Source organism: Macrobrachium rosenbergii, chromosome 14, assembly GCF_040412425.1.
Source record: "Macrobrachium rosenbergii isolate ZJJX-2024 chromosome 14, ASM4041242v1, whole genome shotgun sequence".
Classification (NCBI taxonomy): domain Eukaryota; kingdom Metazoa; phylum Arthropoda; class Malacostraca; order Decapoda; family Palaemonidae; genus Macrobrachium; species Macrobrachium rosenbergii.
In genome coordinates, this window is record NC_089754.1 from 36,640,626 (window position 1) to 36,667,675 (window position 27,050).

At 33.4% G+C, this 27,050-nt stretch overlaps 1 protein-coding gene across 1 annotated transcript in view; it reads right to left on the minus strand.

The window, feature by feature from the left end:
- The window catches only part of LOC136845933 (dynein axonemal intermediate chain 4-like), an 86,118-nt gene that overhangs the window by 18,759 nt on the left and 40,309 nt on the right, over nucleotides 1-27,050 (minus strand). Inside the window, exons 2-10 of the mRNA XM_067116434.1 lie at nucleotides 19,537-19,671; nucleotides 15,609-15,710; nucleotides 13,320-13,383; nucleotides 11,829-11,915; nucleotides 10,466-10,536; nucleotides 8,609-8,792; nucleotides 5,992-6,092; nucleotides 3,718-3,818; nucleotides 661-798 (exon numbers count right to left, since the gene is read on the minus strand). Of these exons, the coding sequence (XP_066972535.1) occupies nucleotides 661-798; nucleotides 3,718-3,818; nucleotides 5,992-6,092; nucleotides 8,609-8,792; nucleotides 10,466-10,536; nucleotides 11,829-11,915; nucleotides 13,320-13,383; nucleotides 15,609-15,710; nucleotides 19,537-19,671 (983 nt within the window). The remainder of the gene's footprint in view (nucleotides 1-660; nucleotides 799-3,717; nucleotides 3,819-5,991; nucleotides 6,093-8,608; nucleotides 8,793-10,465; nucleotides 10,537-11,828; nucleotides 11,916-13,319; nucleotides 13,384-15,608; nucleotides 15,711-19,536; nucleotides 19,672-27,050) is intronic.

Below are 27,050 nucleotides of genomic sequence, written 5' to 3' on the forward strand. Positions count from 1 at the left end.
GTTAAATTAAGTATACCTTAGTTTTACCAGACCACTGAGCTGACATGCTCACACATGCAAAATCCCGAACACATGTATATTTTTTGGCATAAACAACTTGTGTAAGTATGTGATGTTTGTATGTTTTTATAGTGATTATACAAGAGACATGCACGCATACATACATAACCTTTGAGTTTTGTGATATGGAGGCCAGCCCTATGAGAGCTGATAGTCAGCCCAGTGGTCTAATTCAAATATTTTAATAATAATTTATGATATGCAGTTGTGCGGTAGACTTGTAGATAGCATGGCTGCAACTAATCCTTATGTTTTGAAAGTTTATTATATAACTTTGTTATATGAGTCTTACATTTGATATGCCACAAAGAGGGTCTTACAAAAACAAATGAATCACAAAGAGCGATTCCCCATGAACCAAACTGCATCTAGATTTTCCACTAACAAACTTATAGGTAACATGGTTGTAACTAATCCTTATGTTTTGAAGCGATACTACTCAACATTATAATAAATTTACATTTAATGTGCCACAAAGAGAGTCTTACAAAAACAGATGACTACGACTCTGTTTCCAACAATCCTTTTAGAAAGAATCGCAGAGAACGATCTCCCTCTAACAAAACTGCATCCAGACTTTCTACCTGAAGCCGTACTCACCTAGTATCCATAATTAGGGTAGGAGTCGGCGTATCTAGCTGGTAAACACGTATGGTGCCATCGAGGAGGGCAATGCAGCATAGCTGAGGTGCAACAGGGCATGAACTCACCACGGTGACGGGCAAGGGTAGGCTGATCCTTGATACCCAGGAAGCGTTAGAGTGGAAAACAACAGAGAAAGGGCAGCTGTTATTTTGTGACTAAAAATTAGTGGAATTCCTCCTCCTGCAGCGTCTGATTTTACGCTCGATTGCAACGACAAACCTTGTTCGGTGGAAGACTCAATTCATGATAACTGATTGGGTAGGTTTTATATATATATATATATATATATATATATATATATATATATATATATATATATATATATATATATATATATATATATACACATACAGTATATATATATATATATATATACATATATACATATATATATATATATATATATATATATATATATATATATATATATATATATATATATATATATATAACGAATCATACCTCATTATAAAACGATTTAAACGAACAGAACTTCCTGTGAAGAGAAAAAGATCACAAGAAAACTCCTGGACACTTAATTCACTTATCTTTTTTTTATTTTTATTTTTCGCCAATTTTCGAGGCTAACTCCATGAAATCTAGCTCCTGCCACTTCGTGACAGACTGGCTGACTGTCTTAACCGCTCATTTCCTGTGACTGGATGCGAAGGAGGTATGCGGGAAATGACAGAAAAAGATTTTTAGGAACTTTCCCGTCTTTTTTTACAATTGATTTTAATTTCAGGTTCACCGAGAAATTTTCATGAATTAGTTTTATATATCCTTATTATCATTAGCCATAAAAATTTATTATTATTATTATTATTATTATTATTATTATTATTCCAAGAAAGAAATATAAATTAAGAAGAATGATACTTCGATTATTATGAAGTATTTGGTCTTATGATATCTGGAAGAATGGGTTTGCACTAAACGTAGATTTGTAAACGATTATAAGATTCACAAATTTTTCCTATGCGTTTCATATGTTGATAATCAATTACGCAAGTGATAAAACATACAAATACTATTCTAAAAAGGTTCTATTTCGATTTCTAAAACGTACAAATAATATTCTAAAATGGTTACACTAGAAAGGTTGTATTTAGTTTACTAAAACGTACAAATACTCTACAAGGGTTGTGCTAGAAAGGTTGTATTTAGTTTTCTAAAACGTAAAAATACTCTACAAGGGTTGTGCTGGAAAGGTATTTAGTTTTCTAAAACGCTTAAACATTAGTCTATAAAGACTATATTTAGTTCTCTAAGACGTACATATAATATTCTAAAAAGGTTATATTTAGTTTTCCAAAACATGCAAGTAACATTTTGAAAAGGTTATATTTAGTTTTCTAAAACTTACAAATAATATTCTGAAATGTTTCATTTAGTTTCTTCCAATGATATTATTTTAAAACACTGAGGTGAAAAAAGCTCTCAATTCCATATGGATCTCTGCAGAAGAAGAAGAAGAAGAAGAAGAAGAAGAAGAAGAAGAAGATCCGGAAATGGCACTTAACGACCGTAAAAAAAGCCAGTAATGGACTCATTATTAACGATGATTCTCAACGCCCACGCCAAGATTAAAATGGAGATGATTAAGATCGAGTTAAGATTGAGGATTGTCACGGGGGATTTCCTCTCCGGAATTGCTTTCAAGCGAAGGCCGTTGACTCTCCTCCGCCTTCTTGAAAACAGTGTCGACTCTTAGGGAATTTGCCGCCATTACGGTGAATCACGTAAAAGCTTCCTGCTGTAGGCGACGTTATGAGGCAGGGCTTCGTAACGGCTGTGTGCATATTTGGATCGCATGCATGCACACGCTCACACGCATATATAATATATATACACATATACATATAATAAAGGGCGTCCATAAAGTCTCTTTACAATTAAAAAAATATATTACAAAAGCCACTGATGAGATATCTTAGTCATATTTGTTCTACGTACTCAGCAGTCATCAAAGTTTTTAATCACATTGCATTTGCGTATTCCAGGTACTCTGTTGACGAAAGAGGTACTGTTAAACGAACCCCTAAAAACTGGCTACTCCTCAAGAAAAGGGACTGCATGTTCGCAGGTTCCTAAATTAAGCATTCAGTTCCTCGCTGGATGAGTCGGTAGAGTTCTCGGCTAGCACTCTGCTAGGGCCGAGTTCGAGTCTCCGGCCGGCCAACGAAGAATTAGAGGAATTTATTTCTGGTGATAGAAATTCATTTCTCGGTATAGTGTGGTTCGGATTCCACAATAAGCTGTAGGTCCCGTTGCTAGGTAACCAGTTGGTTCCTAGCCACGTAAAACAAGTCTAATCTTTCGGGCCAGCCCTAGGAGAGCTGTTAATCAGCTCAGTGGTCTGGTTAAACTAACGTATAATTAACTTTTTCCAGACCGGTGGATTGGAAGGGGTGGCCCAATTCCCTGGCCACCTCGTTCACCAGTTATCACTCCCCCAGACTTCTTTCTATGGGGTTATGTTACAGATATCGTGTGTCGAACAAAGATACGGGACATCACTGATCTCAAGCAAAAGCTCACTGATGCCACTGTCACCATTGATGGGGCTATACCACAGCGAACATGGCAAGAAATCGAGTACCGCCTTGATGTGCTTCGTGCAACTAATAGTATCCATATAGAGGTGTATTAAATGAGGCAAAAAACTTATACATGTACATACATACATACATACAGTATAAAAATACAGTATATTCTGTACAGTACTGATTGGAGATAGTGAAGAAACCCTACAGAAACCAGGGAAAGAGTTTTAAAATATTTGCAAGACAAGAAAGTTGAAGGTAAATGTGAACATGAGTAGTTTTTTAATATATAATATATATATATATATATATATATATATATATATATATATATATATATATATATATATATATATAAGTAAAAACACAAAATATATATATATATAATATATATATACATACATACAGATAGACAGATATAGAAATAGATAACTATATATAGGTAAAAAAACAAACAAGCTATTACCACAACTCGGGCTGGTCGATTCTCTTGGCACTCCACCCACAGAAAACGCCTCCGGAATCATCTGAGAAGGAGAGGTTGCCGTAGGCCGCCAGAATTAACCACTGAAAGGATAATAATAAATAATAATAATAATAATAGTGGGTTTTATATTAGTGATAATTGGCACATATTGAAGGCTAAGAGAAGACAAACAGAAATACAGAAGGAAGAGAAAAAAGATGCAATAATAATAATAATAATAATAATAATAATAATAATAATAATAATAATGGTGGATCTTATATTAGTAACAACTTACAAATATTGAAGTCTAAGACGACAGATAGACGTAATAGATTGAAGTAATAATAATAATAATAATAATAATAATAATAATAATAATAATAATAATAATAAGTGGGGTCTTGTATTATTGATAATACTGAAGGAACTGAAAATAAAAAAGGCAAAGAAAGGGCAAAAATCTAATGCTGAGGGTAAAAAAAAAATAATAAAAAGTAAAATTAAACAAAAATAAGATTTATAACACAAATGAAACGCAATTACAGCACCGCGGCTACACTGCATGAAACCACATCTTTAAATAAATGTTCTGAAAGTAATTACAAATGGAAGCAAGAAAAACTGAAGTAACGGAAGCAATAAAAATGAAGAATGTAACAGAAAATCATAGAACGATTTCAGTCTAATAACATTAACTGGAATTTTTTACTTAATCTTATTACTCTCTCTCTCTCTCTCTCTCTCTCTCTCTCTCTCTCTCTCTCTCTGTCAGTTGGATCTTCAAGTTCCCTCGCGTAACAGGTTCTTTCAGTATCATGATAATTTTTTTATCAATTAATTTCTTTATTTATTCTAAACTATATTAAGAAATTTTGTGATTTAGTAACCTAGGGGGAAACTGATAGAGACAGGAAATGAATTTCATTATTAAGAAGGGATAATCAATTATTATTATTATTATTATTGCTTATTTATTTTTTATTGACTTATCGATTTAATATTTACTATTATCATTATTTTTATTTTTATAATTATTCTTATTATTATTATTATTATCATTATTTATTATTATTATTATTATTATTATTATTAGTTCACCCAGACCACTGAGCCGCATCTGAAGATTCAGAGAGCTGGCCAGAAGGCTCTGTACGTAAATGGGGAAAGAAAACTGAAACAAGGCGCAGTCAGAGAAGTTGGGCAGCAAAATGTAAAGATACAAGAGAGAAACACACACATACACACACAAAGATATTGGGTTTCCTTCCATACTGACCTCTGCGGTAAAACAGCTTCATTATAACGAAAGCAGATAATAAGTGAAATATTCTAAAATATAAAACGTCAATAAAAAAAAATGAATATAACCTCTACCGTAAAACCATAGTTTGATACACAATAGGTCTAACGTACCTGAAACAGAGTAAATTAACAGGAATCCAAAACGAAAGCAGAAAATAAAGTGAAATACCCTAAGATGTAAGATTGTAATAAAAAACATGTTGAATTCCATCTTGATGATTATCTCAAAACGTTGATACCAATTGCGAACAAAAGCATCTCCTTGGAAAATTGGATGGATTGTAGTAATGAGCATCCGCTTGCCAGGGTTTTCATAAACAGGAAGTAAGGGTGACTAAAATAAAAACGTGATTGTGATTGAAAGGCTTCATGGAATAAAAAAAAATATACTAAAAATGTGGTCTAAGATCTAAGGGACTCTAAGGTATATTAGGAATAAAATAACGTAAAAAAAACTTTCCAGAATCTGTATGGAGGAGACAGGCTTGGATGAAATGGAGGAAAAGACTATCAGCAGAACTGAGAGGAGAGATAAAAATTAAAAATAAGGAATTCTTTAACAGAAAAAGAGAAGAGGAAGTCTGTCTACAACGAGAAAGTCTTCGAAACATTAGGAGATAAATAAGAGAAAACGCCTTCCAAGGCTTAACTAATTGCTTTACCGCTAAATGATACAAAGACATTACGGAGTTGAGCGGAGTGTGAATTATGTAGTTCTGGCGTGGGAAATTAGACGCAACATTCTATACCCGGCACAATAATTAAGTGAGAACTTTAAATAAAATACCTGAGGACCTAAAAAGCCACAGAAGATCGTAAAAGAGACAATATTCACCTCCAACTTTCAAACAATACGATCAGGGAAGGAAAGAAAATATAAAAGAGCCATTAAAATGAAAGCTGAACACTAGATATATGAACTGGACACTCTTAGAGAAAACGGGGACGAAAGAAAACGCGATTACAAACCGGAGAGTCGTTGCAGAAGACGATGCAGTTCACTCTCAACCCTTCGGTGACGTCACTGCGAAAGGTCCACAGTTCCTCGGTCTTCTTGCTCTCGTTGTCAACTGTAAGAGAATAATGGAACCTTAGGCCTATAATACAGTGACATGCCAAGTCATGACATGAGGTATCAGTATGAGAGGAAAAGAAGTTGTTGCTGCGATAGCACCTTTGAAAAGGAGTTGAAAACTTCCAGTTACTCGAGGAAAGTCAAGTCGAAGTTTTGTAGATAGCGTTGGAGGAGGGTAGGTATATTTGCGAAGGTTTCAGGATCTTCTACATTTCAGAATGAAGAAAAGAAAGGCCAATTTACGGTCTACAGAGGACGAATATATATATATATATATATATATATATATATATATATATATATATATATATATATATATATATATATATATATATATATATAATCTGCTGTAACTGTTGAAAAATCTCTTAATGCACTGTTTTCTCTAAGTGATTTAAGACTGATATCCTGTTGTACTAGATATTAACGCAATATGACTGTCATTAGTTTGGAAGAGGAAAATAACTTATTTGAATAATGTCACAGGAAAAAAGACTTTTAATTACTCAACTTTTATGGAATAATTTATGAATAATGATGCTTAAATGGTTTTCTAGGATGCGGTTATAAATAGAAAGTAAGTTATTCTCCTAGAATTATGTAGGTGCCGTGTAAAAAAATATGGAAAAATATTGAAGCAAGAAACGGTATCTCAAGATTTTTTTAATAGAGATTACAAGTAAACTATCAAGATTTTTTAATAAAGGTCACAAGTAAACTCTATATTTAACCTAATGATTAATAGAGATTACAAGTAATTTCTATAATGATAAAGTTCCTGGAGCTTGGAGCTCATGTTGGTTATAAATTTATCTCAGGTGAATATATTAACTAAATTGTAATTTTTTGTACATGCTTTTTTACTTTTAAAGTAAAGAAAATATGCACATAATACAATTTGTAAGCTGAGCTCATTAAAGTAAAAACTCACTTATACTCACATGGGGGAAATTATTCATTATGTACAGACGAAAATATATATTTTTTCTGCAACAGATTAAAACCAAGTAATTAATAAAGAAAAAATTTTAATTTTCCCAAAGATATAGCTTAATTTATAACAGTAGTAATTCCAGTTTAGTTGTGACATATACATAAAGGATAAGGCATAACGGAAATATCTTTTGCAGAATAAGCAAAAATGAACTGACAAATTTACATTTAATGCTCAATATTGAAAGAGTAACTAGCGTCCTCGTAAAAATACCAAAATTTAAAGTAATTTATATTTAGTATTTGTATTTTTCCTAGGTATACAAACCATAGCTTTACATATAGGGATTAATCCAGTGTATCGTCTGTCGGCTGTGTACTGAATAAAAAAAAAAAAAAAGACCTCCATAGGTCTACCTCGGCCACTGTATTGTGGTAGAGGTAGGTTAATTCTTTACAAAAGACTACGGTTTATATACCTACGAAAAATACAACTTACTTTTAAAATTTGGTATTTACTCCCATGGGGATACAAACCTCCGCTTTCCATAAGTGGAGTCTCATTCCTCAGGAGGGAAGACCCAGTAGAGTTAGTGCCGACAGTGCACCTCACACGGTGCACTGTAGGCGTTACTTACGGTTCTTTGCAGCGTCCTTCGGCCTAGAGCTGCAACCCTTCATTCCTTTTATTGTACTTCAGTCCATATTCTCTCTCTTCCATCATACTTGCCACCCTCTCTTACGTTGTTTCATAGTGCAACTGTGAGGTTTTCCTCTTGTTGCGTCTTTAAAATCTTCTTACTCTCAATCACCCTTTCAGTGCTGAATGACATCATAGGTCCCAGAGTTTAGCCTCTGACCTCAATCTTATATACCATTCCATTCCTTGAGTTGAAGGACGATCTACCTACTATAAAGGTGCAGTTAGCACAACACGAATGCCATTTCTATCCATTCCATTCCTTAAGCAGGAGGACGATCAACCTACTATAAAGGTGCAGTTTGCTCAACACGAATGCCATTTCTATCCATTCAATTCCCTGGGCATGAGGACGATCCTCTATTATACAGGTGCAGTTGCACCACACGAATGCTATTTCTAGCCATTCCGTTCCTTAGGCAGGGGTAGGACGATCTACCTGCTATAAAGGTGCAGTCTGCAGAACATGAATGCAATTTCTATCCATTCCAATCCTCAGGCGAGGGGGCGGATGACGCTCTACCTAATATAAAGGTTCAGTTCACACAGAACGAATGTTATTTCTAATCATTTAATTCCTTAGGCGGGAGGACGATCTACCTACTATAAAGGTGCAGATAGCAACACGAATGCCATTTCTATCCATTTCATTCGTTAGCCGGGAGGACGATCTACCTACTATAAAGGTGCAGTTAGCATAACACGAACGCCATTTCCATCCATTTCATTCCTTAGCCGGGAGGACGCTTTACCTACTATAAAGTGCAGCTAGCATAACACGAATGCCATTTCCATCCATTTCATTCCTTAGCCGGGAGGACGGTCTACTTACTATAAAGGTGCAGTTTGCACAACACGAATGCTATTTCTATCCTCACCAGTCTCCGAGTTCTTGTCCTCCTGGCGCGTGGGGTGGCTCGTGTAAATCCGGAGGTTTTTGAGGTTTTCAATCGAACACAGCTGCCTCTCGACGCATGCCAACCCCTTCAGCAGGCTGTTGACCTCCACTCCTGCGACCTCGTGATGACCTGATCCTCCGTCAGGTGCCAAAGGATCTTCAGTCTGGTTTTGAAAGCCAGTGAAGAGTTGAAGACAAGGATGGGGGGAAATGACATGTCAATATATGCAAAATAAATGAACTAAGAAATAAACAAAAACCTGGATGCTCAATTTAACCTTTTTGTGAATAATTCAACGAAACAGATTCAGAATTTTTTTTAGAAAACGCTTAGGAAATACAGTTAATTAAAAAGTACAAAACAAAATATCTGAAATTCAAATGACGTTCACTTTAACTCTTCTGTGAATTATTCAACGAAATAGTTCAACATTTTTCCTCCTTGTTCCAAACAAGGCTTAGTAAATAAAATTAATTAAAAAGTAAGAAAAATGTAAGTATTTTGAAATCAGAGGCTTCTTATACGACCTCGTAAGTATATTTGTATGCTAATGTAATACGTGAATAACAAATTAGTGCTCCATACTCTGGCTCAACCATCTACTGAGTCTAATGTAATTGAGAAACCAGAAGACGACGGAGTCTAAGGGGAAATGATTGAGAGACTCCTTTGATGAAAAAGGCTTAAAGCGGTTGAGAATGTTCCAATTAATTTAGAAAAAAGCCTAATTTAGTAATTAGTCGCCTTCTACAAACCCCTGTTTTGCGAAATGCTTTGCCATTAGGAGATGCGAAGTTTTATGTTTCCTGAATACAAGAATTTTGTTCTGTAGTTTTGAGGGATAATTTTTACTATATATTTACATACACACACACACACACACACACATATATATATATATATATATATATATATATATATATATATATATATATATATATATATATATATATATATATATATATATATATATATATATATATATATATATATATATATATATATATATTATAGCAGGACCTCATTTAAACAGGATGGTATCTAACACAGATTTTATTCACAAAAGCTAAAAAAAAATTATCCGGTAGCTGGACGATGGGGACAGATTAGTCCTTGAAAGCTTGTATATCTTTTTGAAACATTTGTGGATACAATCTCTGTTAGGTCCTGTCATTCTTTGTATGAATGCTCAGTGCAGTTGTGAATGCGATCAAGTTTAATTTAATATATATATATATATATATATATATATATATATATATATATATATATATATATATATATATATATATATATATAGCTTAGTGTAAGGAGTCAGGAGTCAAACACAGATGTACAAACTGTCTTTATTCCAACGTTTCGCAAGTGTCCATTTAATAACATCATCAGGGCTGTTAAAATTAAACATAAAACTCCTTTTTAGTTCTTACAGTATTACAAGGAATTTTATATATGTTTCATTTTAACAGCCCTGATGATGTAATTAAATGGACACTTACGAAAGGTTGGAATAAAGACAGCTTGTACATGTGTGTGTCCTCTTCTCTTTATTGATTATATATATATATATATATATATATATATATATATATATATATATATATATATATATATATATATTATCATCGTGCCATAACACGAAATGACAAATCTTACCCAAAAATAACGATCAAGTATAAATATCACGGCATTACGGTATTCAAGTACGTTACAATTATCAGCAAATCCATCAAACAGGGATTATAGACATCGAAAGAGATAACTATTAAAAGAAAGAAAAGTTCTTGGTAAGAATATGCTAAGAATATTAAAATTAAAAAGTTTTACTTTACTTACACTAAACTTCTTTGGATCGCCTAAGTAATACTGCTTCTTGGGATGAATTTGACGCTTCCGCCTTGTTAGATCTGTGTCGAATAAAAAATTTAATAAAAACCCAATCAAAAAATATATACGGCTAAATGAAACTATTCATATTGAGTGATGTTAGTACCAGGAGAGAAATGTTAATAAGTATATTATTATTATTATTATTATTATTATTATTATTATTATTATTATTATTATTATTATTCAGAACATGAACCTTATTCATTTGGAAAAGCCCACAGGGGCCACTGACTTGAAATTCAAGCTTCCAACGAATATGGTGTTCATTTGAAAGAAGTGACATAAGGTAATAGGAAATATAGAAAGAAGAGACTAGTTATTAGAAAAGAAAAAATAAACTAACAAATGAATAAGTGTACAGCATATATAAAAATTTAAGTAAATTATTGAGATATTGTTACTTATTATATATGAAAACTTCATCTGTCACTAATTCGACGATTAAAAAAGTAGCAGAATTACATGTGAAAAACAAACGGACTGAAAAAAATCGGAATTGTGAATATTGCGTGAAAGATTGGTTGAAAATCTTTGAAATTTTAAGCGTAATTAGAGAGGTGAAGTTTGTGGCCAAAACGGAATAAGGTAAAAGTGGAGTGAGAAAATCAAACATCAATGTCAAAATTTTGTTTGTCTGCAAAAAGTAAGAGAATATTTGAAAATTAAATCACAAATTGAAATGCGATGTCAAAATTTTGTTTGGTTGCAATAGATAAGAAATATCTATACATTAAATCAAAAATTAAAATGCAATGTCAGAATTTTGTTTGGTTGCAAGAAGTATGAGAATTTGAAAATTAAATCACAAATTAAAATGCAACGTCAAAATTTTGTTTGGTTGCAATAAATAAGAAATATCTATAAATTAAATTAAAAATTAAAATGGAATGTCAAAATTTTGTTTGGCTGCCAAAGGTAAAAGAATATTTGAAAATTAAATTAAAAATTCAAATGTGATGTCAAAATTGTGTTTGGTTGCGAAATTTATGAGAATATGTAAAAATAAAAAAATTCAAACGCAATGTCAAAATTTTGATTGAGAATAAAACGAAGCAGAAAGGAATAACAATTAAAATACAATCTTAACATTCCAGTTGGCAGTGGAAGGTAATAGGAATAATGGTGAGAAGTGTTTAATAAACGCTTAAATAATCTCGTAAATTACTAAACCATTCGTGCTAAAAATCACCATAGTTTTAGATGCTGGAAAAAGACAGCGTGAACTCCGTCACGTGCGCGTTTATAACGAGTTTTTTTTATAACGTGTTTATAACGAGTTAAGTGCAAGTTTATACATCGTTTAACTTACCTTTCAGCAGAGAAGTACTGTGTCCCTGGCGGCTACTGAACTTTGATAATTTCTGGGTCATCCTCGAACTCTCTATCATATCAGTCACTATGATGCGTAAAAAAAAAAATAATTTTCTAAGGTACTTTTAAAAACTAACACTCTAAGAAATTTTAAAAATTATTTCTCTAAGAGACTTGTAAAACAGAAATTCTCTAAGATACTTTTAAAAATAATTCTCTAAGATACTTAAAAAAATAATTATCTAACATACTTAAAAAAATAATTCTCTAAGATATGTTTAGAAAAATAATTCTCTAAGGTATTTTATCAAATAAATTTCTAAGATGCTTAAAAAAATATTCTCTAACATACTTTAAAAAATAATTCTCTAACATATTTAAAAACAATAATTCTGGAGATACTTTTAAAAAATAATTCTCATATTTTCAAAAACAATTCTCCAAGATACTTAAAAAAATTATCTAAGATATTTTTAAAAATAATTATCTCCAACACTTTTAAAAAATAATTCTCTGAGTTACTTTAAAAGTAATTCTCTAAGATACTTTAAAAACAATAAAATAATTCTCCAATATACTTTTTAAAAATAATTCTCCCAGATGCTTTTAAAAAATAATTTTCTAACATACTTTTAAAAAATAGTTCTCTAACATGCTTTTAAAAATAAATCTCTATGATAATTCAAAAAATAATTCACTGGAAATGATATGATTGGAAATTAATGAAACTTGCTATATACAAGAAATAAATAAAAACACAAAGTCACTATGAAACTAAAATAAATCATTTACCAAGCGACATATAAGCGCTATAATACAACTGAGCTTCTATTGTAAGGGAAAGCAAAACTCCATATTAACAGGAAAGTGTCACCATGATGAGATAAGTGGAAAAACATACTAATCTCTCTCTGGCTAATAATTCCTCGTTAACAAAAACAATAATAATTACAGAGGTTCATGTAAGATACAGCGTTATAGCCTCCAGAAAAAGGATGTTATTAATGCATCCAGTAAGTCACAATATTACAAAAGTGCAAAGAAACCACCATAATATTTATAAAAGATGTCACAGAAATATGTAGAAAATAGCTCTGATGGACTTAATTTAGACCAACGGCGTAAAAAAATTATTTAAAAACTGTTTAGAGAATTAATTCACAAAAAAAAATTACTACAAAATTCTTGTACTTTTACACTTCGGTGATGGACTTAAGTTAGACCTAAGGGCAGAAAAAATAAACAAAAAATTCACAAAATACTGTTACTAAAATCTTGTACTTTTTGAACTTCAGTGCATAATAATCCTCTTAGCCAGAAATGAATGGAGGTGAATGTTGTGATGATTATTCATTTGATTATTTTTGCATTTCCACGAATAATAATTCTCTTAGCCAGAAATGAATAGAAATGAATGTTGTGAAGATTATTCATTTGATTATCTTTGCATTATTATCTGTGTATTTTTCAAATTCACCAGCAGACTTACCGGATTTTTTGAGAGTTCGGTATTCGTCGTACATACTGGACTGCGTCGCCATACAGCTGGTATCCTGTCAATCAGGAGAAGTCTGATGATGAAAAGCTCAGGAAAATTAAGTGTTAATATTTCTAATTCACTTTGCTTCATATCATGAAATGCTAAATATGTTTGTTACGGCTATGCACTCCAGTATCAATTAACTTCAATTGCTTAATTATTATTATTATTATTATTATTATTATTATTATTATTATTATTATTATTATTATTATCATTATTATTATTATTATTATTTACATGAGAAGATACATCCCCTATTTTCGTATCCACAATGACCCTTCAACTTACTGAATTTAAATTTATTTATTATTATTATTTTATTTTTTGCTTATTTAGGATAAACTTTTCACTGGAAGCCTAAAATACGAAATGGGAATTACATGAAGATGCCCTCCCTTCTCATGGGGATTCGAACCCAAATGACTTAGAGAGAGTCAGGCTACCAATAAGCCATTGCCGCGTGGCCAAAGAATCTTCATCGTCACTTAAGAATTCCCTTTTGGATTCGAAGGTAAATTAAAAGATAATTAAAACAAGAAGTCCCTTTTTTAACTCCAAGGTAATTAAAGGTAATTAGAAAAGAATTCCCTTTTGATTTCAGACAAAAAAATAATTCCCCTGTGAATTCAAAGGCAAAGACAATAAAAAACAATTCCCTTTTGAATTCAATGGTAGTTAAGGATAATTAAAAAATAATTTCCTTTTGAATTCAAAGGTAATCAAAGATAGTTAAAAAGAATCCCCTTTTAATTCAAAGGTAATTAAAGATAATTAAAAATAAATCCACGTTTAATTCAAAGGTAATTAAAAATAATTTCCTTTAGAATTCAAAGGTAATGAAAGATAATTTAAAATAATTCCCTCTTGAATTCAAAGGTAATTAAGGGTAACTGAAAAAACAATACCCTTTTGAATTCAAAGGTAACTAAAGATAATGAAAAAGGAGGAAAAAAAAGGCATAAAACATTCACAGCCACAACATAACAGGTCTCTCTCTCACACAGCATAGCACATCGCGTCGTGCATAACATATAACCGACTGTTCAGCTTCACGCTCAACTGACCGACCATGTTCTCCGAGTCTGCCAAAGCACAGTTGTACAGAAGTATTCAGAAAGCGTTTTTGTGACACTTGGAGCAAGGCGGTGTTTCGTGGTCTTGGGTCCTACTTAGTTCTGGCAGTGACCTGGCACTAATGCTGTCGTTAATTCCTAGATATCTTCGGTTCGATAGGGACTTTGATTCCGTCGTTTTAAGGTTTAACTGTTCTTCTAAAAATGATACATTTCTTTAAATGTGAATTTTGAGGGACACGATGCTTACGTTAAACAGTTCCTGATTTCCATTAATGTATCTTTTCCTTATTTTTTCCCCGAAAATTGTCTGATTTTTATTATATTTTTTTTCAAAGTGCGGTTTTCTCCGGATCTTAATAGCTCTACTGACTTCCGATATAATCAGACACAAAAGATATGTAAACTGGATCTACAGACTTCCGATATAATTTGACACAAATGATTTACAAATTGGATCTACAAACTTCCTATATAATTTGACACAAATGATTTACAAATTGGATCTACAGGCTTCCAATATAATTTGACACAAATGATTTACAAATTGGATCTACAAACTTCCGATATAATTTGACACAAATGATTTACAAATTGGATCTACAGACTTCCAATATAATTTGACACAAATAATATACAATTGGATCTATAGACTTCCGATATAATTTGACACAAATGATATGCAAATTGGATCTACAGACTTCCGATATAATTTGACAAATGATATGCAAATTGGATCTACAGACTTCCAATATAATTTAACACAAATTATATACAATTGATCTACAGACTTCCGATATAATTTGACGCAAATGATAAACAAATTGGATCTACAGACTTCCAATATAATTTAACACAAATAATATACAATTGGATCTATAGACTTCCGATATAATTTGACACAAATGATATATAAACTGGATCTACAGACTTCGGATATAATTTGACACAAATGATAAACAAATTGGATCTACAGACTTCCAATATAATTTGACACAAATGACATACAATTGGCTCTATAGACTTCCGATATAATTTGACACAAATGATATAAAAACTGGATCTACAATCTTTAGAAATAATTTGATACAAAAGATATCAAAACTATTCTTTTCCTCGATTAATAATTTAGTAACAGATACTCTTTCTATTATCTTCTTACCTTTGTGGAAACTGCAGATTTCTGGGTGGTCTTATCCATGGTGTAATAAGGGACTGTCTGACAGGTGATCTCTCTGCTTCTGACAAGACCGCTGTTTTTCTTCTGAAAGCAAAAGGTAAGATGAGCGACGACAGAACAATACGTATCTGGTCTCGTCCTGACTGAATTTCTCTCTCTCTCTTTTGTGACGGTACCCTAATAAGAACTCGCACGGATTGTGTATCAACATAATATATACGCGTGTATGTGAAGGAATGTTTGGTTTATTAAGTTTACTTGTTTTATGATTTCCAGGTGAAAACTAAGCATGAAATAATTGCATAAACATATAGAGTACCTGCATTAATATTCGGTTAATTAAATATCCCTTTTTTTTATTTCAATTTTTTCCAACTTTTAACCTTTTTTATATTACTAAATTTTCATTTTTTCAGGATGAAAACAAAGCATGATTTAACAGCAAAAACACCTCGAGTACAGTATCTGGTTCACGAAATATCCAGATTTTTACCGTGCAACCAGAATAAGATTACGTACGATTGAACGGCGTGCAAATAAAGCACGTACAAATACGGACGAGAGGAACTTGGTGAATCGTGTGCGCCAATAATAAGATAATCAACTGCAGCCCCATCGCTCATGCATAAAGAGAAAAAAAATATTCCCAAACACGTAATTATGTCTGGTTGAACAAGGGAGGAACAAGAAGCGTAAGATGAATGGAACGGGGGATGAGAGATGCAATGTTCATGCGATATCTCAGTCGACGAGAGAAACTTTCAGTGTATTCAATTTTGACCTCGGGAAAGTTATCCCATTTTGAAGTTCTTGAGTGTCTTTTTTTTTTTTTTTTGTATGCTCTAAAAACATTCTTCTCTATCATCTTGGTTCATGGGGGAAAATGAATGGACTTATATTTTAACTAATTAACTTAATACATAATACTGGATACTGATTCTTAGCTTTTAAAGACTACAAAGTTTTAACAAACAACAATATTCTTTCCTTTATTCTACATTGGTCTAAAAGTTTTTTATTTTTATTTTTTTACTACTTCGCATCTTTCAGCTTTTATGGTCATTTCGCAGATTTCTGTATATTTCAGAAATTACCTATACATTGTTATGGTAAGACATAAATAAAAATTCCTTTACATTTCTAAGTTATCCGTAACTTTTTTGTTATATAGACATCAATAAAAATTCCTATATATTTCAGAAGTTACCCATAAGTTTTTAATGATAGAGACATAGCAAAATATTCTCGTATATTTCGGAAGTTGCCTATAACTTTTTTGTGATATAGAGATAAAAAAAATATTCCTGTATATTTCAGAAGTTACCAATAAGTTTTTCGTGATAAGGACATAAAAATAACATGTTTACGAGTTTCCGATTAATATCGAATGATAATGGACATTCACTACTTTACAAAACCAACAAATATTCTTCATCTTGATGTACAAGGAATTTTTTCTGTCTTTCTCTCATAATAATCTTGTATGAATACAAATGTACATAAATGAACATAAATATACATTAAAATAAACACGGAAACCTACACATGCATGTCCGTATTCACGTGCAATCTTTAGCGCAGTACGTAAAGTGAAGCAGCAGACGGAGAACACCTGTAATAAAATCAGCAAACCGTGTCAGTTCTCCTCTCTCTCTCTCTCTCTCTTTGTCGCCTCATCTTCATAGCTTTGCGGTAAGCGTCACGGCTCCCTGGTTTAATTACCAAGGTGCTCAAACATACTTTTCTTGAAATTGCTAAACAGTTACGATTCGATCAGATACTTTCACGAGTTCTTCATCAGATCTTGGCTGTTTGTTCAGTTATCAACAGAGTAGGTACAACAGTCACTGTAGGACTGTAAAAAGTGTCTTCGGGAATGCTTACTGACGCGGCGTATGAGAGAGAGAGAGAGAGAGAGAGAGAGAGAGAGAGAGAGAGAGAGAGAGAGAGAGAGAGAGAGAGAGAGAGTGGCCTTGGAAGAATAGAAAACTCGCGATAACTTACTGACGAGGCGTATGAAAGAGCAACTTTGGTTAATAGAAAATATATTTCTATGCTCTTTTATCACAGTTCCAAAGACAGCCCTTGAATTCGTTTTATGTATCTTCAAGTTTTATCTATTCAGTCAGGTGTTATATTTATCCAAGTTATTCCAAGTGCTTCCAAAGATTCCTCGCGCTACTTAATGTTTCTGACAGAATATTGAATATTTCTGGCAGAGTATGTTGAACAACAAACACTTATTCATAAGAATAAAGAAAATTTTGGCCTTTTTTAATTGATCTTTACAATTACTTCACCCTGTGAGATCCCACCTACTAAACTTTTAAAACTCCTTTTGCTTCTAGGGATGAAATTAAGAGAAAATTCTCTGCTTGATTATGAAAATATACGATTGTTCAAAAGTAAAAATAAAACCTCGTTAAGTGTTGGACTGAAGAGATTTTTCAGTCAAAACAGTTCAGAAACTCATTTTTCACATTAATTTAAAAGACAGTTTGTGTGAACCATACCAGAGACTCTTCTGACTAAAAAAAAAAATTAGGATATTTAATATCTACAGAAACCTTAATTAAAACACTTTTGGAAAATATAGCATCTTCAAGCACTCACTTGAAGATACATCAGTAACAATAAAAATAAAAATAAAAATTTAAGTCCCATAACTTTTAGCTCGGTTAGATTTATATAAATGATGAATCGCAAACCTCTCTTGTAATGTAACAGTTCTTTTGTATTTGTAAAAAGCCTTGAAAAATCACAGTCACAAATAAATGAACCCCTTTTACAAATCAACATTCACAAAAAAATGAACCCATTTTACAAATCAACATTCACAAAAACATTCCCTACACAAAAACATCCATAGACATATTTATAAAACTTTCATCCTGAAAGTTACACAGAATTTACAATACAAAATAATCTCTTCAGACGATTTCTAATAAAGATAAACTCGTTAAAAAGCGAAGATTTTGCATTCCATTCAGTTATAGACTGTCGTTAGATTGGCAAGTGTAACGACAGGGAGTAACTGGTTCCTCTCTCAGAATAAAATTTAGTAATACCTGTTCTAGTCCTTATCAGATAACGGCTGGGTTTTGGTCCCTTAGCTAAGTGCTGTCCGTATTCGCTCCAGATACAAAACGCCCACTCATTACCGCTATCACCCTCAGTGGGTATTCTAGTTCTTGCTGTTATTGTCGTTTAGTTGATACCCTTAAAGACTGTTATCCCAATCCCAAGGTGCCCGTGGAAGAGGAAGTTACACACAGCAAGAGCTAGAAGGGAATAATAAAAAGCATAAGCTGGCGCTTTCGTGTATTTAATATACACTTCTTCAGGGCACAGTACTGTACCCTGAGGAAGTATATATTAAATACACGATGGCGATAGGTACTTATGTCTATTATTATTTGCTTCTGGCTCTTGCAGTATATTTAGTCATGTGATCCTTGTCACGGTATAGCATATGAGGATATGGATACACAATGAATTTTGTGTAAAATTATTACTCAAGGGGTCAATTTGGTAAGATCTTTTTAATATAACTCATAATTCCTCTCTCTGTGGGACAGAAATTACGTATATATGTGTGCGTGCGTGCATGTATGTATGTATATATATATATGTATATATATATATATATATATATATATATATATATATATATATATATATATATATATATTTATATATATATAATATTTATATATATGTGTATACATAAATATGAATATTTATACATTCATATACAAATACATACACACATAAACGTATATATATATATATATATTGTACATAAATACATATATGTATACACATAATTATATACATATATATATACACACACATACATCCCAACTCATTACTGAACTAATAAAATAAAGATAAGTTATTCTAAACATACTTTACGATAGACGTCCCACTGAGCAATGAATATGGCAGCCAGCTGATCCTCGAAGTGAAGCGAAGTGTTCTCTTGATAATAAAGCTCCATCGTCCTCGTCTCCTGAAGGTGGACTCGAAACACCATTGCGGTCATCTGTTAATAATAATAATAATAATAATAATAATAATAATAATAATAATAATAATAATAAAAGGAGGTTAAATGACAATCTTTTAACTCTGTTTATGTTTTCTATTCAGATCCTCTCTCACCAGGAGTTCATTTTCGTTTACATTTAGGATATTACCGTAAAAGGATGTCCCAGGGGACATCCTAGGCAGTGATTAGGATTACCAGGATGAGCTTTCTAATTCATCCCAATTAGACATATTTCTACATAACCCTGTCCAGACTACCCATACATTTGTTCCCTAACCACCGTGGGTATGAAGTCAATTAAAGCCCTTTACTTATCTCTGGATTCTTTTATTGATGTTACTACATACGAATATTATCTCCAAGTAAAACATATTTCTCGTTGACCAAGTCCAGACTACTAATACATTTATTTCCAACCCCGTGGATAGAAAGTTGATTAATGCCCTTATTTATCTCTGCGTTCTTTTACAGATGTTACTGCTTGTGAATATTATCCCACAATAAGACACTTCTCGCTGACCCAGTCCAGATTACCGATACATATGTTCCCAACCACCGTGGGTATCATGTTAATTAATGCCCTTTACTCAACTCTGCATTTTTTTTTTATAAAACTGCTTGTGAATATTACTCTTCTGAGAAAGTTACGAAATGCTTTCATAAGTTGTATTTAAACAGAGATCTTTCACATTCACAATAGATTCCTGATCCCATTTTCCTGCCAAGAGTAACCAAATTTGCTGAGACAGCAGCACAGTCCAGATTATGCAGTAATTGTGCCTCACTGTAGAACATGTTCGATTCCAATGTCCTTCAACTCTCATTTTTTTTTTTTTTAGACTGTGGAACAATCTCCCTGGGGATGTCGTGCAATTGCAGCTTCGAAAGTTCAAGCGAAGATGCAATGTATTACTACCCTACTACTACTCTCCTTGCATTTTAATACAGTTTTGTCTATTAATTTACTTTTTTCTTTTTTAATAAGTGAGATCTCTTCTTTCTGTATTTCCCGTAGCCTCCTCTTACTTTCGTTGGCTGAGTCGGTTGAGCTTCAGACTGTCCTCGATCCTCACACTGTTAGACGGAGTTCAATTCCCCGGCCGGCTGATGAAGAGTCAGAGGAATTTATTTCTGGTGATAGAAATTCAAGCTGAAGATATAATGTGGTTCGGATTCCACAATACTAGCTGTAGGTCCATTTTAAGTAACCAGTTTGGTTCTTAGTTAATAAAATAAGTCTAATCCTTCAGGACGGCCCTAGGAGAGCTGTTAATCAGCTCAGTGGTCTGGTAAAACTAAAGTTTACTTAACTTTTTCCTCTTACTTCTTCCTTATGAACACCAAATTCTTTGGAAGCTTGAATTTCGAGTCAATGGCCCCTGTGGGCTTGTTCAGCACGAATAAGGGTCATCTTCTGAATTTGAATTTTGAAATTTCTTCATCTGAACAATAAGGAAGATTCCTGGCACTGCTACATTTAAAAAGTTAATCTATTCCTTCCTTCCTCAGAATCTATATCCAGCAGGGCAAAAAACATCATCCACGTATTTTTTCCACGTGATTAAACAGAGCCCAGCGATATGGATCACGCGAATTATTGAGGCTTCAGAATATTCCACACACAGATTGGTATATTTCGGGCGGAGGCGGGTTGGGGGGGATGGTGAAGAGAAGAGCCCATAACTGCATCTGGTGTTAGTTTGTATGTTTTTTGATTGAAAAATGTGTTTGTCATGCATGACAGGGACAACGTTGTAAAATAATGTTAAAAAACAATAACATACGAAAAGGCAGAAGTTTATAAGGTGCATTAATTAACTCGATATATAAACGTCACGAACAAATCTTAGAAAGGTTTAGCAATCAGCCTCATGGGAGTTGTTACAGGAGCTAATATGGATATAGTTTATATGGTAGACCCAGGTAAGAAGGAAGACAGATTTTTTATGGTTACAGCTATATTACAAAAAAGCTTTTAACACGATGACTGTACGTACATAAACCTTTAAGTCAGAGGAACCTTCCAGTTTTTCATTATTATTACTGCTGTGCCTAACATGATATTCGACTGCTTATGATCGCACACAATTATGCACCGAGACCAAACAGGATGCACAAAATAATTTACGATTTATTTTTGAAGAAGGAAAACCACTTGAACACTTAGCAAATATTAATGTAATAATTTACACCGTAAAATTCCATCTGATGCTTTTCTCGACTATCACTTACAGGAAAGATTCGGCACTATGGGATCATTCAACCACCAAAACTCAATGCCACGTTGGCCACTGGCTTGACCAAATGTGCCTTCTGGACTGCATCTGTGTCACGAGAGAACTATATTGACTTTAACTGTTGCTCTGAATCGCTTGCGTGTCCCGATTCGACTCACCTTGTCACCTTGAATCCACAACGGGAGATGACAAAAACCGACTTTGTAACCCCAGCTACTTACCTTAGCCGAAATAGAGAGGCCTAGACGAAGATATTACAATTCACTACACTTTAATGTGTTCACATAACCCGTCTAAACTTTAAAATAAGCAGAAGAAGAGTGAAAATGCCGATAAAGTCTCCAAACACACAGATATCATTCGTGACGAGAGAGGAGTTGAGAAAAAAAACATGGTCGTGAATAAAGGGGGAGGGGCTGTTTACTTTCGTTACCATGGCAACGGGGACGTGGTCACTATCCTCGTGATTCAGAGCAGCTGGTATATGTAAAATGATTCGTGATATACTTGCTATTGTTGGTCTTTAATTTATTATATTTATTTATTTAATCATTAGTCTTTAAATTATCTTCTTTGTTTATTTCTTTTTTTTTTTTTGGGGGCGGGTAATCACAATCTGGATAAATTCTCTATTACATGAATTTCTTTGTTTACATCATAATCTTTCTAGACTGCTTCAGTTTTGCTAAATGTATTTCCTCAGTCACCTTTACATTCGTTAACATTTATGTTCTCATCAGTGCTGTATAAACGCTCGAACACCGTACATACATCCATACATACATAAATACATATATATCATAAATATGTACTCTTGTCCGTTTAAGAGAAAGATCGGTTCCTCAGGCAGAAAACCAACATTTAATGCTTCAAGAACCATCCTTATTACTTATAAAGTTAACTAGAAGATAATGCAATGTTGAGCAGATGCTTGTTGCATACGTAATGTTGATACAGAGATGATTGCAATTCCGGGGAGACGTGCAGGAGAGATCTCATCCTGGATGGTCTGGGAGGAGGGTGGAGTTCGTTCTCTGCAAATCCTTACCGTATTTGCAGGGCAACTCTGCAGGATTATTATAGGATATTACGGTACTCGTGGAATCTAAATGAGGTCTTGGGGTTTTGACTTGTGCCTCGGAAGGTTTTTTTTTTTTTTTTTTTTTTTTTTTTTTTTTTTTATTTAAGTTATTTTTTATAAGGTTTTGGTCCTTAAGGTTGAGGAGTGGAGTGAATATTGGTTTGAGAGAGTCAATAACGTCTTATAGTTGTTGGTTAAAAACTTGCAATATCCAAAGGGAAGATTTTTCATTTCTCTTTCACATATTTTTCCATGGGGTGTCTTTGTGCGTAGGTGTTTTTTTTTCTGAATTAAAATTCTGGAACATTCGTTCAAGCAGTGTTATGAATTAAAACATACTTACTTAGGAGTCACAGATATCTTTATAATTTATTATTCCAACTCGCGCCGAATTTTTTTGCTATTGAACTCAATAAATGTTATTTTATTCCTACTTTCTTCCATTTGCACAGTATAGTTTCCTGTGACAGTTTATTAAATTACTGCCTACATTTGAAATAATGCAAGTTTGGAATTATTACATAATATATATATGAATATACATATATAATGTGTATATATACATACATTATTATAAGTATATAAACGTCATTTGTAACGGTAGTGACAATACCTTCATATATGTATATATATATATATATATATATATATATATATATATATATATATATATATATATATATATATATATATATAAATATATATATATACAGTGTGTGGGGGCTGTCACTACCGTTTACACGACGTTTATATACTTCTTATAATGCCAAGTCATAAACAACCCATTAATATACAATTCCCCCTCACAGTAGGAATAACTTACACCCAAAGGAAATCACATACAAGGGCATCTGTTCTGACCAGAATTCAAACGGTTGTTACACCAGGGGAATTCCCATGAGCTTCAAGAATGAAGATTCCTTTGTTCCGAGGGTAAGGCTAAACGAGGAGTTTATTGCCCCAAGACTATTGTCCCTGGTCTTCTTACATTAACTTCATCTATGATGGTATGCGTCCATTAATAAAATTATGATATGCATGCATGCATGCATATATACATACATACACACAATTCATGTATGTTCACCGAATCTGCCAGATTTGTGTAATATATATATATATATATATATATAATATAAATATAAATATAACTATATATATATGCATATAAATATAAATATAACTATATACATATGTATAAATACACACACATGTATATTATGTATATTTATTTGTTTCTCATTTGTCTAGAATTCTACATTTTGTTTTATACAGTCATTTCCTCACCTCAGGCTAAAACGATCTCAGGTAAGTCATAAGCCCCAAGAACCAGTAATTATTTGTACATATTCCACCCAGCTCCTTTACCACTGCTTTATATCTCTGTAGTTGGAGTGATATGCTGAATACTTTAGTGTTGATTAACTTGACCTTTACATACAGGTTCTTGCTCACTCAGCAATTGTAGGAAACACAGTGATTATTGCAAATTACAGACGATATTCTACGTCGTAATAAATCCTTCATTCCATGTAATTGGGCAGGTAGATAATTCACACAGGTAACGGGACAAGGTAGATGGTCCTAACATACTGTACTAAATGTGTGCTTTGGTCTCTCTTTCTCTCTCTCTCTCTCTCTCTCTCTCTCTCTCTCTCTCGCTGGATTCTGACAATCTTTAGTAGAAGACGGAGCTAACAGGCATTCTTGGTTTCGCATCTCTCTCTCTCTCTCTCTCTCTCTCTGGATTCTGACAATTTTTTGTAGAAGAGGGAGCTAACAGGTATTCTTGGTTTCGCATATCTCTCTCTCTCTCTCTCTCCCTCTCTCTGGATTCTGACAATCTTTTGTAGAAGACGGAGCTAACATGCATTCTTGGTTTCGCATCTCTCTCTCTCTCTCTCTCTCTGGATTCTGACAATCTTTAGTAGAAGACGGAGCTAACAGGTATTCTTGGTTTCGCATCTCTCTCTCTCTCTCTCTCTCTCTCTCTCTCTCTCCTAAAATCTTTTGTAGAAGAGGGAGCTAACAGGTATTCTTGTTTTCGTATCTCTTTCTCTCTCTCTGGATTCTGACAATCTTTTGTAGAAGAGGATGCAAACAGGTATTCTTGGTTTCGCATATCTCTCTCTCTCTCTCTCTCTCTCTCTCTGGATTCTGACAATCTTTTTAGTAGAAGGGAGCTAACAGGTATTCTTGGTTTCATATCTCTCTCTCTCTCTCTCTCTGGATTCTGACAATCTTTTGTAGAAGAGGGAGATAACAGGTATTCTTGGTTTCTCATCTCTCTCTCTCTCTCTCTCTGGATTCTGACAATCTTTTGTAGAAGAGGGAGCTAACAGGTATTCTTGGTTTCGCATCTCTCTCTCTCTCTCTGGATTCTGACAATCTTTTGTAGAAGACGGAGCTAACAGGCATTCTTGGTTTTCATCTCTCTCTCTCTCTCTCTCTCTCTCTCTCTGGATTCTGACAATCTTTTGTAGAAGACGGAGCTAACAGGTATTCTTGGTTTCGCATATCTCTCTCTCTCTCTCTCTCTCTCTCTCTCTCTCTCTCTCTCTCTGGATTCTGACAATCTTTTGTAGAAGAGGGAGCTAACAGGTATTCTTGGTTTCGCATATCTCTCTCTCTCTCTCTCTCTCTCTCTGGATTCTGACAATCTTTTGTAGAAGAGGGAGCTAACAGGTATTCTTGGTTTCGCATATCTCTCTCTCTCTCTCTCTCTCTGGATTCTGACAATCTTTTGTAGAAGAGGGAGATAACAGGTATTCTTGGTTTCGCATATCTCTCTCTCTCTCTCTCTCTCTGGATTCTGACAATCTTTTGTAGAAGAGGGAGCTAACAGGTATTCTTGGTTTCGCATCTGCGTGTGTGTGTGTGTATGCTGACACTGTTTTGAAGACGAAGGAGCTAACATATATATTTTCTCTCTCTCTCTCTCTCTCTCTCTGGATTCCGACAATCTTTTGCAGAAGAGGACATCTAATCAGCTGTTCCTCAGTCAAAACAACCAAGGACAACGACTGACAGATGACCTAAGGTCACCCTCGCAACGAGTTCATTGAACAACAGGACATATTGACCGTAACACGGTGTAAGTATTTGATACCGTCTTCATGGAAATGTCGTCGAGAATACTTGTCAGCTCCATCTTCTACAAAAGACTGTCAGATCCAGAGAGAGAGAGAGAGAGAGAGAGAGAGAGAGAGAGAGGAAAACAAGACTACCATCTTTTGTGGAGGATAAAGCTAACAAGTATTCTCAACAACATTTCCATGAAGGCGATGTCAAACACTTACACAGTGTTACGGTCAACATGGACCTCCATGTCCTGTTATTCAATTAACCCGTCAGTCGTTGTCATTGTTGTTTTGACTGAGGAACAGCTGATTAAAGGCTCTCGTTATTTCCTAATGAGGTCAGGCCAGTTCGTGGTTAACACTGGCAAGAAAGCAATATTCTCTGGAAGATGTCTGCAATCATTAAAGCGAATCTGAGAATCTGTGGACTACTCCTGACGAATCTGACGCGTAAAAGTTAAGTTAGCAACAAAATCGCTGCATTTCAATTCAAATTATACTTTACTTACTGTAAAATCTCCTTATAGATCAAGTAAATAGACAGAAAGACAATAATATAAAAATTAGATTAATTTCACTTCGTTCATCAGGTGACTCCATACTCCAGAATTTCTCTAAAATGTAAAACTACTGGTTGCTGAGTCTTTCTCCTATACCAAAGATACTTGATCGAATGAATTATAAATAAGATAACAATTATAAACAGAACATACTACATAAATTTTAATCTATTATCATTCGCAATATATGTTCTCTGAGTGTGAAAACTATGTTATATTTGAAAATTACCTACGTTAGGCTTCCAGTTTCATAGGACAAATACTCGATTTCAGATTGAATTCACAACTGTATCACTTCTCGACTAATTAGTCTTCAAGGAGCCTTGACATAAATGAACAAGTAATCGAGAGCCGCGTAATTATTCCTGTGTCTACCATGACATCTGGTGGTAGGCACGGTAAACTTTGATGCTAA